At 31.8% G+C, this 18,423-nt stretch overlaps 1 protein-coding gene across 1 annotated transcript in view; it reads left to right on the forward strand.

The window, feature by feature from the left end:
* Positions 1-18,423, forward strand: part of LOC108782732 (prominin-like protein) — a 38,833-nt gene that overhangs the window by 8,116 nt on the left and 12,294 nt on the right. The window contains exons 2-8 of the mRNA XM_018551086.1: positions 10,544-10,811; positions 12,918-13,270; positions 13,620-13,741; positions 13,831-13,854; positions 17,485-17,780; positions 17,877-18,026; positions 18,122-18,337. Coding sequence (XP_018406588.1) covers positions 10,544-10,811; positions 12,918-13,270; positions 13,620-13,741; positions 13,831-13,854; positions 17,485-17,780; positions 17,877-18,026; positions 18,122-18,337 — 1,429 coding nt within the window. The remainder of the gene's footprint in view (positions 1-10,543; positions 10,812-12,917; positions 13,271-13,619; positions 13,742-13,830; positions 13,855-17,484; positions 17,781-17,876; positions 18,027-18,121; positions 18,338-18,423) is intronic.

Below are 18,423 nucleotides of genomic sequence, written 5' to 3' on the forward strand. Positions count from 1 at the left end.
GGGGGGGGGGGGGGGAGGAGTTTAGGGTAGGTGGTCCAACACACAGTGAATCAGTAGTAATATATGAACCATTGCGATATTTCGTAAATGTGACGTTACCAAATTGCACTGTTATTATGCAGCGACTCGCATTGAATTAACCCCTTCTCGGTCCCTCAATTGATCGGTAGATCGCGCCAAGAATGGTCATATGGTATCACGTTTAAGGAATTTTGCAGGTTGTAAATTTTTTTTGGAAAAGAGAGTTCTCTGTACTTCTTAATGTTTTTGTTGTTATACTTACTATTTTTTTTTGTACAATAGTTTTGTGTACACATTTAGCTTTAATATTTTGTAAGCAACTTTTTTTTCTGTTGTATTATCTTACCGCATTATTTTGGAGATTATCGTGAGAAAGGTTATATGGTCTATAATGAAGCATTTTGTGAACAATAAACCATTGTTTTTTCTACTATAAATTATGTATTATAAATTTAATCAAACTGTGACGAGTTACTACAATAAATAATAATCTGAGAAAATATCTGAATATGTTAAAAAAAAATAATTTTGATTGTGAGCTTAAAATATTAAAAACAACGTAAATTGTATGTGTGGCTTTTTTAATATTTATTATTCTAATCCTTATAATTATCTCTTTTCTAAATAAACATTTAAAAATATAATAAAACTAAAATTATCCTAACAGTTCACATTATAAACATGTAGTTCATTGTGTACACACCCTTGCTGTACAACCACTTACCATTTTTTAAAATAATGGAAATTGTAACTAAACTTAAGAAATAACTTATAAGAGTTATTGTTTACAGTATGTAGTTAACTAAATTAAATTCATAAACTGTATGCAAAAAAACCCAGATCTTCAACTCAATAATTGAGAGAAATACGAGCCTCTGAAATTTACATGGTTCATTGTTGGACCACTTACCCTATATATACGTATAAATCGGTCTTAGGGGAGCAACGTGGCAGCGACATTATTCTCATTTTACTGAAAACCCCATCGATCTGTTCTATTTTCGTAGAAACCGCAACAAACACTGCATACGCTATATACGCCATGAACTCGACGTATAATGAGCGATGCATTATTGTGTCGGAGAAAAGCATGCGTCCGGAATTTATGGAAATACGGATTTTCATCGATTACCTGGCACCCGCGACAATTCTATTATTCAAAATTCTAAATAAAAAGAGAAGAAAGAGAGAAAGAGGATAACAAACGTGATACGTGAGGATGCACGATGCGGGCGGCGGATTGAATATCGAACCAGCGAAATATATACCCAGGTTCATAGTCAGGCCTTATATTTAAGGCTTCCTTAAGTTTATCTTCAGATGCTCTACGAATTATTTTATTGGCTACTGAGCATCTAAAGATAAATTTAAGGAATTAAGCCTTAAGTATAAAGTCTGATTATGAATACGGGCCGTAATCTTCGGGCTCGTATACTGCGTGTCTTTAATAAATTTTATTTATCGAAACGTGCGAAACAATGAACGTTGACGCGTCAATTTTCGCACGCTTAAATCTTTTATTCTTTTTTACCGTCGATACTCTGCAGTATCCAAGATTGTATCTCACGAATCAAAAAGCAAGACACGTGTTTCGCATGTGTTCGCAAAGATGAGTTTTTTTTTATATGGGAGTGGTATACGTGTTATCTCCTGGCGTTGCACCATGTGGTAACAAAAGAAGAGAAAGAGAGAAAGGATACAGAAAAAAAGTTGATACAGACACCAATTCACTAACATGTACAGATGAGAATCATACATATGCATATAGAATCTTGATTGGAAAGTTCAATGTGCTACTTAAGGGGATCTTATGGTTGTCCTCGATAAAAAATTTCTCATACATGTATAATAATATACCTATATAATTATTTATATACCAATATATACAAACAATATATTTATTAGGGTGATTTTTATTTTTTGATTTTTCGAATTCTTTCTGTCTTACCTCCTAGAATAGTTCTAATCCATAAAAAAAAGTAATTTCTGCAAAATTTCAGCTCAATCGAATATCTCCTGAAACAGACCGCGTATATATCGACGTTCAGTTGCTGCAGGGCATTTACGGGCAGACGCGGAGACGAGGGCGCAATTAAAGGCTGGCGCAATTTAAAGATCCGCGTCCACGCGATATATACACCGCGGTGTTCACGTAATCGCGTAGCGCGGGCTCGAAATATTTCCCAGGATCATGGAAACGAAAGTTTTATTTTTTCGATGGTGACGGCGGTTACCGAGAACGATCAACGGAGGCGGAATACCTTCTGGTTCTTACCTACTGGTTCGGACCACTAAGGAAAGCGGTCGTTATCGAAAATTCTCAATGAAGGCAGGTACTCTCTACCTCCTTTTCGTGCTATTGGATTACCGCCAGGAAATTTCAGGAACTAGTGCTAGGAAATCAGAGTGCTCGGGAGCAGAATTTGGAGTTTCGAGTTCGCGTTGCTCTTTTTATTAACCGAGATCAAATCTCGGTTTTCATGTTTTTCCGATGTACTTCAATTCGTACCGCTGATCGTCCCCCTCTCCCAAAACATGTTTTTCTTTATGAGTTAATAAGTGAAGAGTATTAAAAAATTTTAAAAATATAGTATAAGGCTCATATGAATGAATCAAAAATTTAAATTAATAGATGCCAATGAGAGCCGACACTGGATATTAGTGTGTAAATTTATTCGATTAGTAAAACAAGTATTAAAAAAATTATATTGGATGGACCATTTTAATTTATCTAGTCGATTTTCTCAAAATCTGTATGTTTAAAGCAAACATATTTAGACAAAAGTTTTATAGTTTTAAGGGAGAAAGAAATTGGTGATTTCTTTCTGGTTGAAATATGACATACGAGTACAATAGTATGTCAAGTTATCTGTTTTTCTGTTGAGCCAATTTTCGAAGTGAGGAATTATGGTTTCTTTCACCCTTCTGTCGAATTTTCCTCCGCGTGCACATCGTTCTGTCCAAGGTCGTCGCATGATCAATGACTTGGGCTTTTAAAATTCCAAAGGCTTTTGATGTTAGTTGCACTTTTCTTTCTCTTAATTCCTTCACCTTGTATTTTATTGCTAGGATATCCACTGGGATTTGCAAGTAGTGTGATAGTCTCATATAGACTACAGTTTTATACACGCAGACTACCCGACCGGCTACTTTTCTTTGAGTTCTGCGAATCAAATTCATAACCTTTCGTTGCTTCGAAACATCTTCCGCCCACACCGGGGATCCATATAACAGAATCGACAAAAGAACCCAACTAAATAATCTTCTCTTTACTAAAAAAAAAAAGTCCTCTCATCGATCGGTATCTCTCTCAAAACCCTCTCTTCGACCGGTATAAACATTACTTCTTACTTATTGTGCATAAATATAAAATTTTGTCGTTAATGAACATCTCTGTTTCTGTTATTTGTATATAATAATAATAACTTTATTGCATACGTTTACAAAATTAGATGAAATGGGTAAATCAAGATACATAAGTGCCGAGTGCAAGCAAAAGGCGAGGCTACAGCAGTACAGCTGATACATGGCCTAACCGGTGATAAAAGAATGACAGTTTCAATAGTTTCATTACAGTGAGTATAATTAACGACACATATTACGGTGAATATGATGTTTGATCGATAATATTCATTGAAATGAGACAAGATATGATGTTAAAAAAGAATTCGTGACTTTAAGCAGAATTATTGCATTGCACGTTAGTAACGTGAGAACCATAAAAAGACTACTATTTGAACTCACGCGGCGGTAACGGTGGCATGAACGTAACTATGGAGGTCAATGACTGCGGAAAATCGATTGAAACCCTTACCTGCACAACAATGAGTCTGTACGATTGCACCGATTCACTCGATTGTCAAAGGAATATTCACCTATATTATACCGTATACGGTACAGAGTATAATAATAGATACTTTGATCTCTCTTTCCGATCAGCATTATTAAAGACATATTACCAATTTACTTCTAAATGAAATTAAATATTCGAAAATACAACATTTTTACTTTTTATATATTTGATGTCTTATTCCCTTACAGAATCTAATTTAATATTGACCAATTTAATATCGAAAGAGTGATTAATTATTTTACATAGAGATACATCTCTCAGACGTATAAGGTAGGCTTCCACTACAATGCCTTACTGATGAGTCCAGTAGTGGAAGCTGGGACGAAACGCCATAATTACGTAATATACTTCGCAATATATTAGATTAATTTAAAAGATTTTAACGAATTTATTGGCTCATTGCCCTTGTCTCTTTATATTAGTTTTTAAAAACTTATTGAGCCTTATTACAAACAAAATTAATTATTTATTTTGAATTTTAAAAATATTGAGAAACAGGGCTTTTAATATTCAAAATAAAATAATAATCACTATTTTCCTAAGATTTTTGTATTAAATTTCTATAAAAGTTAAAAGTTAGACTACAAATATACTGCAAATAGATCATTGTATAAATTATTAGATCAAGTTATAAACTGCGAAAGATTGTTTATTGTCTCGAAAGTGAGAATAACCGGGACTACTGAGAATTAATTTATTTTATAAACTAGGACAAACTCTCAGAGTGATCGTTTCTCATGCCAAGTCTCGTTCTAATTTTGCGAAATTCTATGCGAACGAGGTGTACATCTTCATCGAAACTTAACTGCACGACATCATATTTCTGTCAACAAATCGATCGTCGAAAATTAATATGCAGCTCGAGGACAATCAGCTACATAATGCGACTCCGCAATGCATACAGTTATATACGCTTTTACATAACATACCGCAGTGCTTTATTACTCGTTGAAATGTATTAAAAATATATTATATTTTTGCAGAATGTTTTGTTTGTGTTATGCCTGTTTCCACTAATGTAGATTAACTGTAATCTCATTTCAATTCATTCTTCACTTTTTTCCTATTTTTTAAACTAGAAAAAAAGGTAAAGAGTAAGTTAAATTGAAATTAAAATTGATTTACATTGACAAAAACAGCTACCAATACGTTTATTCACTCAGTACGCCTAAAGATAGAAAGAAATAAATACGTGAGAAATACTTTTCAACGAATTTAGAATAGTCTACAAAAATCAGAATGAAAAGTTAACGAGTCTAAAACTAGGATCGTCGCTTTTTTTATTTATACAACCTTGATGAAGAGATATTTTTTTTTATCAGACGGTCATTGCACGTCAGCGACGTCATCAACGTTCTATTCTGCGTCAAAAACAGATTAGATCGCCTCCTATAATAAAACGCATATTTGCATTGCCCTGCTTATCATAGCGAAGACTAACACGATTGCTTTATTTATAGATATACTCAGTCAGTAGTCAATAAGCTAGAAGAATCTAAATAGCAACACAATTTTCTTTCCATCAATTTTTACATTTAACATAATTGAAAATTGAACTCAAAATTATAAGTTTTAGGATAATTACAATATAGAACACTTTTAATTGCCATATGAATTAATATCCGTCGCTCAAGTTTTCACCGAATTCTATATACAAATTCCCTAACGAGTGCAACGTCCAATCACGACTCACAACCCGTTCTTTCTGTCGCTGTTACTACTACCTACTGCTAATTAGAATCGTCCTCAAAAAACTTTTCTCGTGTCCACAATTCATCAAACCTGACAGTGGCCTATACTTTGACTCAGTAGTAAACGAACTGCATTTTCGAAAGAATCATGGAGATAGTTATAGAAATGTGCAGTTCCAATTAGGCAAATAATTGACAGAATCAGTTTAATCATTTTGTTAAATATTTAGTTGATTTTGTAAATCAACTAAACAAAAAATTTCTTCTTTAATTATATTTCTTATGTTCTTCCAATTAAATTTCTTACGAAAGTGGATCAAATATAAACGAGAATTTCGTTCTGAAGCTTAAAGAAGGTAAATTAGGATGCAACGTTAAGGATGTTTCGGTGGGGATGTTAGGAGAGGATTTCCAATCTGAAAGCGTCCTCGCGTCATGTCGGTAACAGTCTGCAACAAGATGAGCGAGAAAGAGGTTCACCCGTTCGTTGCGCAACAGATCATACTCATAATTAAATTTCTAACAAAGGAGGGAGTTCGGCCTGTTGTAGATTACGCCAATAATTCGGAGAATCAACTCTCTCACAGCCCCGTATGTTCTTTTGGCACAAGACTTTCTCTGGAGGACGAGAAAGAGTCGAAACTAAGAGTCGTGATCGCCGTCCCAGGACGAATCTAACGGAAGACAATATTCATGCAGTTTGTGACTTTTTAAAGGCTGACCGATGCGTTACAATTGCTGAAATTGTTGCTCATCTTGGAAACAGTTATAGCTGTATCCAAAAAAATCATTTCAGATGAGCGGGGATACAGAAAAGTATTAGCTCGTTGGATTCCGCGTCTTCTCAAGACAAGGAGCAGTACAAAATTGTTCATCTTAACAACCTCTGCCGACGGCTTTTGGATCGACACGTGAGAGAAGAATCTCCATGTGACTTTCACATGTTTAGACCTGTGAAAGAGGCGTTGGGACGATTTTGCGGACGATGAAGGAATGGGGCCTTCGTGCGCAATTAGCGTCCACCTTCCTTTTATAATGACAGCATAAAGAAACTTGTTGGATGGGAAAAATGCGTTTCCACCTTTACGGAAAAGAATGACTGCCGAGTGTGTGATTATTACTGGGAATACTACTGCTTGTTCAATAATTACTGCCAACAGATTAGTTATATACATATAATCACACATTACTGAGGACATATAATTCTGCGTTAGTCTCGAAAAATCGTTCGACTGGATGAACGCTTCGATATGAGTATTGCATCATCCGTATATTTTTACAAAGCCAAGGCTGTTAATTGTATCTTGCAATTTTATACTTTGTGTAATATTTGATGAGATCTGGCTGTATAGTCTCCTTTCGTCACGAAGGCAGGAACTAATAAGTAAAGAACTGATTCCCGCGTTTCGAAACACTAGTATAAATATAACCAATAAAATCAATCAGCTGCCTCTTATCATCGAATGAATGTGTGTCGTGTTAGTGTTGTGTCAGTAATGTGTGTTCCTTTCTTGGAATGTTTTTCAAATATTTAATTGACAGAGATTGATAATAATTATCTAATAGATTCGACATATAAAGTTAATCGATTGCTTCCTATCGTTATTGAATAAGCGTTGTGTGTTAGTAAACAATCTTACGTTTCCTTTTTCAAGAGATTTTCAGTCATAGAATGACTAAATAATTAATAATTACAAATTTGATAAAAGCTCTTAACTGATAAGATATATTAGATTTCTCGTTTTCTTCATGTGAGATACTAGTAAATACTAAATAGTTTGCATGTGAAGTGGCGCGAACCTGAATGTACACATTACAATATTTGATCCACACTCATATGTACATTTTTAATTAAAATTAATTTTGACTTTTATGCAGATCTTCTATGAATAATCAGAAATGAATTCAGTTTAGTTGTTATTATTAATTTCTATGTAATGGAAACTTTTGACATTCTACATTTTATTTATTCTATATTTTTATCGTTTGTCTTTAATCACCAGGGCTTTCTTTATAAATGCAGAGAACTTTTTTCAAGAGTCAGCATTCTATCAATCACATCGAAATTCTAAGAATTGTCAACTTTACAAAGGTGATAAATTTGTAATGTAATTATCATTACTATAAACTTTCCATAGAAATTTTCACATCACAGGTCAACAATACCAGCGTTTTCTTAGAAAGAGTCTAATAAAAATAATAAAAGAAAAATCTTTTCACGCGTCACTAAACGCGCAACCGGTGATTCGCGGCAAATGCGATTTCTAGAGCGAGCCGTGCAAATGTATGTAATCTCGTTACATAAAATCAAGTGTGCTATCGGATCGACGAGCGTGTCACGGGGATTAATGCAATCGTTTCATTACACCTCTTTATTGGACTGCCTAAGAACAGTTTTAGAATACTACATTTTCTGCCCGAGGGAGAGACACCTTTATTCATAACAGTTCTCTAGGATTATATGTATATATTGCGCGTGCGTATAAAAAAAGCGTAAAAGATTACCGAATGTAGATACATATATTCAGTTACGGTTAGCAATCTGAAACGCAGACACCCACCAATCAACCGAAGCTTTGACCTATTTCTTCTTTAAGTTACATTATCTAGCAAATAAATTTCCGATATCTGTCCGTCCCCTCCATTTTCCGTTGCGACCTAGTAACCCTTCCGACCCTCTGATCTACATATGAATACATTCAACATGTCCTCATTCGGTCCAGATTTCTTCCATTCCTCACCGTGAAAAGAGATAACTACCAGCTGTTCTGGACGGAGAATACAGATTTGCCATGTATTTCTTCTTTGGAAGTAGATTTTTACAACGCCGTCATCCCTTGAAAATTCAATGAAAGCATTCACCGCTTTTTATAAGTTAGCGGAACAAAGTGAGCGGAATCGATTCTAACCAACATTTTTATTTGTTGTTCATTTGTTGCTAAAAAGTTGCAAAAAAAAATTTATTGCTCCGTCGGTTTATTTAAAAAATAATGTTTCGCTAAAAAAAGATTAAGTTAGCGGAACAATACTTATAACAAAGCCAATCTGCACAAAAATAACGTAGGAATTTGTTGCTAATTTGTTGCTGTCGTAATATCATTATTTTGAATATATTACATACATACTAATAAAAAAATGTAAATAACAACGAGAAATCTCGGGTATGTTAAGTTAGCATCCCAACTATAGTACTCAGGAGTTTTAATTAGAGTTCCCACTTCCTTTTGACGAGACGAAGAGTTCCCTATAGTTAATAACAAGAGTTCCGCTCAATAAACATTTTTTTTACATTTTTTAAAAATAGGGTGCTAACTTTTTATCGAATTTCGAGGTGGAATAGTTCTGAGCGGCTTAATAGCTTCAATTTGCGATTGCCTACAGTTCCTGATATGTAAAAAAAATTTTCGAATAAAAAAAATTAAAAATTTTTGAAAAATTAATTTTTAGATACAATAGTTCTGATGATAATTTCGGCTTCTTTTTGACGATACGAAGAGTTCTCTATGATTTTTAATGACATATGCGCTTAATAATCATTTTTTAATAATTTTTTAAAAACTAGCACATTCCTTGCGCGCGCTACGCGCGCGATGGTCCATTATGCTCTTTTTAAATATTATGAATTATGTTTCTTTGAAACTTGTTTTGAAATCAACAACTCCTCTAATTCCTACTAATACAAAATTTCCCTGAAATTTGAAAACCTTTAGAATTTCATTATTGTTTTCGATCGTCACATTAATTCTACCATTTTGATAAACAATATTTAGCTTATTTTTTTATTCAACGTTTATGTCGAAAAATTCGACCCACAGTGTGGCTGTGCTGGATCGCGTACAAGAGTAAAGTACGTTAAAGCAATCAATTGCCGGGATCATTTTGGTCTCAAAATGTTTCTAGAATTATTTGCTCTAAGAATATCCAGAATCCGATATTTTGCTCATCGTTTACGTCGAAAAATTCGACCCACAGTGTGGCTGTGCTGGATCGCGAACAAGAGTAAAGTACATTAAAGCAATCAATTGCCGGGATAATTTTGGTCTCAAAATGTTTCTAGAATTATTTGCTCTAAGAAGCGCTAACTTATAAGACATGCATTCACTTACCTTTATATATTGTAAGAATCCTGCTTAGTTCGTATAACAAGATCTATATGTAATATTTTTTTAACACAAATTTCGTATTGTCTGCAGTGGACTATATACTGGAATTGAAAAAAAGTTAGAAATTTACTTAATTTTTTTTATTTTATCATTTTAAAATATACAAACGAAAAAAAAACTGTTTACAAATCTAGCTTAATTTGATACTCATTAAAATTTTTTTTTTATAAAGTCAAGTACCAGTTTCATATAGGTTTTGTTATTAAGGTCACTAACATAGATTGTAAGTATATACTAATACAATCATTTTGAGAAAAAAATATGTAAAATATTAACTTACTTTTAACTAACAAATTAGTACAAATTCAGTTTTGTTCATTTTTGCCCTCGTTGTATTTTTATGGTCCTGCCAACTTAAATATTAAACTAGCAGCATTGTTTTCTTAGAAATGACACACATTATAAAATTGTTTTTAGTAGTTCAAATTAGTACAAATTCTATCCTATTTGTTTCTGATATTATTTTTCTTTTTTCCTTTATTTTAAATTGGTCCTATACTTAATATTAACCTAGCAGTAGGTACCACGTTTTATTTTTCAAAACGGCGCAGATTAAAAAATTTTTATTAGTGATACAAGTTAGTAAAAAATGAGTACTTACTAAAAATTCCGATAAATCCGATTTATTTTATTCTACTGATATGTGATTCTGTTAGCTTTATAGAGCTCCCAATGTAGTGTAAGACAATTTAGTCAGTCCGTAACTCGGTCAATCAAAACTAATTTCTTTTACTTTAATTCTCGTCCCGCGAATACAATTGTATTCGACAAAAGAAAATTGATTATCACGCGACGTGTCTTTGCTTCTCTTGCAGGTATGATCACTCTGGTCGACGGTACTCCAACCTTTGTGGACCCTCTCAAGGAATGGAAAATTATAGTGACGCATTACGGAGGGTTGGCTGGTCTTGCTCTGATCGGACTTATCTTGGCAGCTACTCTTCCCTGCGCCGGTCTCTTTTTCTGCTGTTGCCGATGCGCAGGACATTGCGGTGCTCGAAGTCAGCCCTTCGATAAAAAACACGATCATTGCAGGAAGATTATGCTCAGCATCGTGTTAATCGCTGTCGCTACTATTATTCTGTAAGTTTTTTATGATTGTCATATTCAGTAGTAAATATACAATACCTTTCAGTATGTTTTTAAAAATTATATTCCTGATAAATATTAGTCACATTTAGGTCAAACAGTACAATTTAAAGGGTTTATTTTCTTACCAAAGAAATTTTGTGATAAATGCCGTTATGGAATATAAAAAATTATTTGAGTAATAACACCGAAAATTCTCAAATTAATGATAATAGATTACACAAATATAATGTTACATAACATATACGCAAATATACGTCTATTTATGTAACTGTTATATTTACGGTTTGCTGAGTTTAATGGTAAGAGAATATAATTGTGAGATCAAACGAACTTATCAAGTGAAATTTGATTGATCTTAATTGCCTTGGATCTCGAATTGAATCGAAATGTTCGAATCATATAAAAAAGATAGTAAGATATTTAATGAATATTGTAAATATATTATAATTTGTACGGATTTGACTTTCACTTGCCTATTTATTATTGTAATTAGTTTAATTTGATTAATTTTTAAATCTTGAGAGACCGATAATTTGTTTTATTACTGAAGATTTCAGCTTTTCAATGCGTTTTGGCCAATTTCTGTACGAATTCGTTCAAAAGTTATGATTTTTTGTAGACGCGTGCGACGCTCCACTTCTTTTAGCGTCTTGTCGGCGCGCTCTACTTCACTACGCAAAGTACATCTTGCATAATTTTTTACGTAAAAAGTATTGCTCATACGACAAAAATTTATACAATCTTTTCTGTATAAAATTTTCCGCTCTTTAATTTTCCTTTCTTTTATTTTCTTGGTAAAATTGATATTTATTGAGATATTTGCAAAAAGAATGAAATTTGGGCCCTATCTATTTAATTATTTTTCTTAACGGCCACTGTAGAATGGTAAACTTTTTTCTGTTTAAATCTTGTGCAAAAATTCATCCTGATGGTATTTTTTCCGAGATCAAATTCTATAATAACGGTACATAGTGATATTGTGCCATGATGGTTGCATTGCCATTAAAAAGAGAACACACCCTAAATATTGTGACTATTCAGTACAAATTTGCATTAAAATTTGAAAATAAATTTTACATTCGCCCCTCTCCCTACATAAAATACCTATATATTTTTAAAAAATAAATATACTTCCCAGGTCAAATAAATAATGAGCTATATTTGTTGTTACTATTCAATAAATTTATTACAATCAATAAAATTAACTCGGAACGTTTCGACTTTACAAAATCATCCTCAGCCGCATAAAAAACCCCGTAGCGTCTGTGATATGTAAGCGTATTAATTAGATTGGGGTTTTTTATGCGGCTGAAGATGATTTTGTAAAGTCGAAACGTTCCAAGTTAATTTTATTGATTGTAATAAATTTATTGAATAGTAACAACAAATATAGCTCATTATTTATTTGACCTGGAAAGTATATTTATTTTTTATAATTTTTAATTTTATATGAGCTGACAATATTTATTAATATATTTTTAAGTTTTAATATCATTTTCGTTATTTATCAACCTTAAAAACTTGGTAATATACGACTTATATAATTTAAAAACATTTTGTTATTTGAATCTACCATCTTGATTTCTAACGTTTTGATTTACTTTCATTTTCAGTTATTCCAAAAATCTTTAAAAATAAGTGAACTAGTTTATTTCTCTTCTTAAAACAAGTCGGACGTAAAAGGATCGATTTTATTCAACATCAAGTTTTGCTTAATCACTTTATTACTTATATAATAGCACAAAAAAATGAAACAAAAATAATAATTGAAATATACGGCAATAAAAACACCCGCTACGGTGTTTACGATTTTTTGAAAATTCCTGAAATGCACTTGCTTCTTTCCACTTAAAGTACTAATAAATATTTCAATGTATTATGTGTTGCACGGTTTTACTGCAATAATTAACTTACTCTTCTCTTCAAAATTTAATTTCCCGCGCAATTTAATTCTCTTTTCTGTAAAATATGATATTAATATTTAATATGTCAAACATGAATTTAACGACAGCTTTGTATAAAATTCGATAATGAAATTCTATTTATATCCTGTCTCGTCACTCTAATAAAACTTAGCACGCGGACAATTAACTGCAGATTCGGCGTGGTGTGTGCCTTTGTGACGAACGAGTATATGCAAGAGGGAACCAAAGAGCTTACATGTAAAGCCAAGACTAGTCTGAAAGACGTCAAACTCTACTTGACTACCACGAAGAAAGAGATTGACAATTTGCTCAAGACTAACCCCGAGGAACTTGAAGTTACGCTGAACAATATCCTGCAGGCAAGCGGCAAAATCGTCACCGAACAACTGGCGGAATACTCTCACGCCGTCTCTCTGACGAATCTGAACGACATCGTTGCCGGCTTAGAGTCGATCAAAGAAGATCTAAAGTTGATGAATAAGATCACGCAGGAATTAAGGATAAATGCCAGTCAATTGGATATTGGTACGCCTGTTTTTTTTTTTACATTCTCTAAGTTCATTGGAACTAAAAAATCAGTTAACATTATATTTCCTCTTCCTTGTGAAAAAAGAGAAAGTCAATAAATATTCTTAAAAATTCTTAAAAATATCAACTATGTTAACACCGTTATTCCATATAATAAATAAGTAAACATTATATTTCCTCTTCCTTGTGAAAAAAGAGAAAGTCAATAAATATTCTTAAAAATTCTTAAAAATATCAACTATGTTAACATCGTTATTCCATATAATAAATAAGTAAACTGTTGTTACATAACAAGCGTTTCAACAAAGAATATCAAAATAAGCGAAATATAAATTTGCTCTTGTAGTTGTTCGTGGTGTCAAGAAGAATCTACTTCACACGCTGGCTGCATGTACAACTGATAAGTGCCAACGGGTTCTGCACGATTACAAAGTAAATCAAATGTCAGTACAAGTGGATTTCGATAAGGTAAGCAGACTCAAGTCATTTCTTATCGTAAATATTACCTTAGCTAATTACCTACAGTTAATTACGAGCATTTCCTTGTTTACACGCAGTACATGGACCGTTACTTCCCAAAGGTATGATTTTACAATAAAAGGAAACTTTTTTCAATGTAATGAAATTTTATAAAAATGCCTTCAGATCTCGATATATAAAAAAAAATCATTTGAAAGGGAAACCAAATTTTTTAGCAATTTCCTAGATAACATTTATATTGCATAAGATATCCAAAAGACGTTTTTTTAGATACAACATGCATATTATCTGGGCTGGCATCGCTATTTTTGAGGAAATATTATCTCGAGGTCTAAGTGCATTGAAAACAGTGATTTTTTTAATGTATTGAAACGGTAGATTTGTACAAGGCTTGCCTCGGCTTTCGTGTGCTCATAATAAGGCTTCTTAAAATAAAGTCACTAATCTTACGAATTTTATCGAAGCGATTAGATTTAATAAAACATGTTTACCCTACCACTTATATATTATTGGTATTATTAAATATTTATATTAATTAAATCACAAAAAAAAGAGAAATAAAATATAATGCATGACATATTGATACAATTAATTCGTAAATTCAGCTATATATTGACATATTGTAGATCAATGGAATTATCGCTTTACTGTAATTCATTGCAAAAGATCTTCATTAATGTCGAATATTGTAGTTACTGATATATCGCGTAATATCATTAGTGTACAAGGGACAGATACTGTATAAATTTATTTGATTCCATGCTTGCCACAAATAGCTTCTAGCATCTGTAAGTTGTAAAGCAAAAGCATGTCCTTATTCATGTGTACATCGTTTTTTACATATAAATATATTTATTTTCATTATTCGTTTAATTTTGCAAAATAACTTGCACGAGTAAAAATATTTGCTGGCTATGTATATAACATAAGTATGTTGAATTTCTTTTTGACAGCACATTATTATTATTTGCACCTTTCTATCGAATGTAAGAGAGAACAAAAGTGTATTTCATATGCAGAATGTTCTATTTTTCATGCATTATTTTCTAACAAATTTCCTTACTAAATATTATAATTTTTCTTTAACAAAAATATGAAATCATCAATCACTTTTGAGTTATGAATAGTTGAAAATGGGATTTTGTGTTTTAGATTTTAAAGAATCGAATAAATTACAAAACTTCAACTAATCTGAAATGAAAAACCAATGAGAACAAGCCGTAACAGAATTATTAAGATTGATCTAAAATGCGCAAAGAGCATCAAAAATTAATTGTTAAATTGTTAGTCAATTTAATTCGTGATATTACTGCATTAGTTTAATAGTTTGTGTTTCACTTCTGAAAAAAAATTCAGCGCGCAATTAAAAAATTTACATATGTAGTATACAAATTCACACACAATTATAATATATATTAGAAGCACTCAAGATCCAGCTTGATCTTTACGGCCTGTTCTCATCGGTTTTCCATTGGTTTCAATCCGATTCTATAAGATTTAAGATTTAATCTCAAATGGATTCATCATAGTATAATTTCAATTTAAAATTTAATCATAAAAATATATAATATAATACTATTGAAACGTTACGATAAACAAGGATCTTCCATTTTGTACTTTGAAATAAAGTTAATATAATATTTACCGTCTCATCGAATGGTCTTTCCTGCGAAGACCAGACGGAAAGTCGTGAAATTTTCAGAATTTTAACACAACCCGCTTCTGGTCTTCGCGAGAAAAACCATTCGATGAGACGGTAAATATTATATTAACTATTTCAAAATAGAAGTTTTACCCTTTAAAACGTATCCAGAAAAATTGTCCTGCAATCTGGAAGCGGAGACAGTTTCTTAAATATTCACAAGGTTTTAAAGTGATCCCCTAATTGTTGTGTGTAGTATATCTGCAAAATTAAATTTGGAAAGTATATATTATGCATGAAAGAATCAAATTAATATGTAGTATACTACGGCCAAAGTATATATATCATGTATAGAATTTAAAATAAATTGATGAGAATAAATTTTATTAATTAAAAAATTCTTTTTTCGAAACAGATCTTAATACTTAAATATATTTGTATAAATTTGTATGTATATTTAATTCTACAAACCATGCATTGAAATCTTTTACAGTCTTGGAATGCAATTGATTAGTTTTACAATATTGCTAGCATTTAGAGTATAATTCGAGCGCAATCCCTATTTTTCGTGCAACACAAGTCATCTTTAGAAATTAATATATCCTAAAGTGTAGCAAAAATTGCAAAATGGTAAACGACTTTTCATTGTTAGTTCAGCTCGCTCTACCTGCTCACAAGAGAAATCGGGGAGAGACATCTTGTATTTTTATCTCTTCCTAATAAATTTTAGAGTAAAGATAAGAAAAATATAAAGTTAGTATCTCAGAGAGAAAGAGAGAGAGAGAGAGAGAGCGCCTAATATTACATAAAAAATATGAACTTTAAAGAATAGGTTGTAACGACATAAAAAAAGATAAGAAAATAATAATCTAGTGTATGTATAATATATATATAAGGCTATAGGAGTCAACCGCAGGTTGTTATGTTGCGAAATTAACTTAAACAATAATTTACAATACATATGTACGTTTCGACTTCAGTTTGAGTTATCTTCAGCAATTAAATCCACCGCAACAATATCTTTGTTTTGTCTGTGGAACAATTTATGAGACAAGAGTGAGATATCCAATACAGTTACAACACTGAATTGTGATAAAATAATTCAGGCTGAAATTTAAAAAAAAAAGAAAAAATTATCAGAAATTGTTGGAAAACATAGTTATGATATGCTCACCTCACAATATCTAAGAACAAAACGCATAGTAAAAGAACATTGCATACCAATATGAACTTTATCAGCATTTTAAAATTTAAACATTAAGGGAATTATTATTTTCTTATTGTGTTATTAGGGAGTTTATAATTTTATTGTTGCTTAATTATTCATTATAAAAAAAGATCATGTTAATTTAAAGAGAATAATTTTTTGTTAGATCAAATTTAATAAATAAAATAAGAATTATAGTAATAAACGCAAATTCTTGAAAATTGTAAAATTGCTACCGATTAAAAATGGCCACTGTTATTTAGGAATAAAAAATTTATTAAAAAATTAGTTTTTAATTTTTAAAACATAAATAGATATATAATAACGTGATTATAAAAAAATCTCAAAAATTATTAAGTGACCAACTTAGTTGGAATGACTTCTACCCTAAGCCTCTAAAAATAAAAATATAGCTGGCAAGGATAAAAATTAATTTATAAAAATAAAATTTTACATGCACATGTTTTTAGATTTCTGCTATATGCGCATATCTGAATTTTTGATATTTTAATTTTTTGTTTCACTTTAATATTTATATATATATATATAACCTTTTTTCCTTGACTTGTTTACACTGGGATGTATCCTTGGGTTATAGTCATGTTTTTTTTAAATTATTCTAATTTTAAAATATTTTTATCAAACGTATGCGTATGCCTTTTATTTATATTCGTATTTTTATGCATTTGAGTGCCCATAAAATTAGATTTTGTGAAGTTTAGAGAATTATATCATTTCTGTCTTGTAGCTTTGGAGATCGCATTTAGCACGAAATATTCAGATCCAGCAAGGAAATTTTAAATCTGTTCTATATGTGATGAATCTATTAGCAATTTCACATTAATGCCAATTGAAAGTATGTCGTGTTATGATACTTTTCAGCTGCCAGACGTTACATTTGCGTTACATAACATTACCGTGCTCATGGACAGTAATATAGTATCGGAAGTAAGCCAAGGCAGGGATTCGTTTCTGAAGATTCAGAAGGATATACAACACGCCGTTAATCAAACGATCCCTGTTGTCAGTGCGAGTATTCGACGAGCCTGTAACTATCTGGCGAGCATTGCCAATAACATGACTGCCCTTATCGACAGGATAAATGTCGACATAGATAAAGTATACATGCGACATTTAGAAGTTGCCCAGAACAATATAAATCAGTATTCGCCCTATAGGTTCGTGGACGAATAAATTTAAGATAAATACATTGCGAGTCATAGAATTCATAGGATTACATCTAATGATCTTTAAATTTACGTGTTTTGTTTTAGGTACTATCTTGGTCTTGGTATATCCGGTATTCTTCTGACTGTCTTGATGTGTTTGACATGTGGCCTTTTCTGCGGTATTTGCGGAAAACGTCCAGATGGATATGGAGATGATTGCTGTAATAAGGGATCAGGAGCACGATTCCTTATGATGTAGGTTGCAAATGTTACTACAATTACGTAAAATAAAATCAGTTTCCATTGTCATTCTTGTTTTTTAAATAACTGTTAACATTTCAAATCGGCAGGGCTGTGTGGATCATCTTTCTTTTAACAAGCATTCTGATGGTTATAACTGTTGTTCATATGATAACCGGAGTTATGGCCCAACGTGGTATCTGCGAACCTTTAAAAAATCCAAAAGACAACAGAATGTTCGAATTGATCGATGAGCTCGTGCAAATCAAGAGATTACTTTATCCGAAAAATCCTAATGCGAATATTAATATGAGTTACATTGTAACGTAAGTATGTCTATGAAGCATTTGCTGCATTTTAAAATTAGTTAAATTCTAAGGAAGGTTGTATTCTGACAAGTGATTGTCAGAAA

The sequence above is a fragment of the Cyphomyrmex costatus genome, unplaced genomic scaffold (genome assembly GCF_001594065.2).
Source record: "Cyphomyrmex costatus isolate MS0001 unplaced genomic scaffold, Ccosl1.0 scaffold1335, whole genome shotgun sequence".
NCBI classification, from domain to species: domain Eukaryota; kingdom Metazoa; phylum Arthropoda; class Insecta; order Hymenoptera; family Formicidae; genus Cyphomyrmex; species Cyphomyrmex costatus.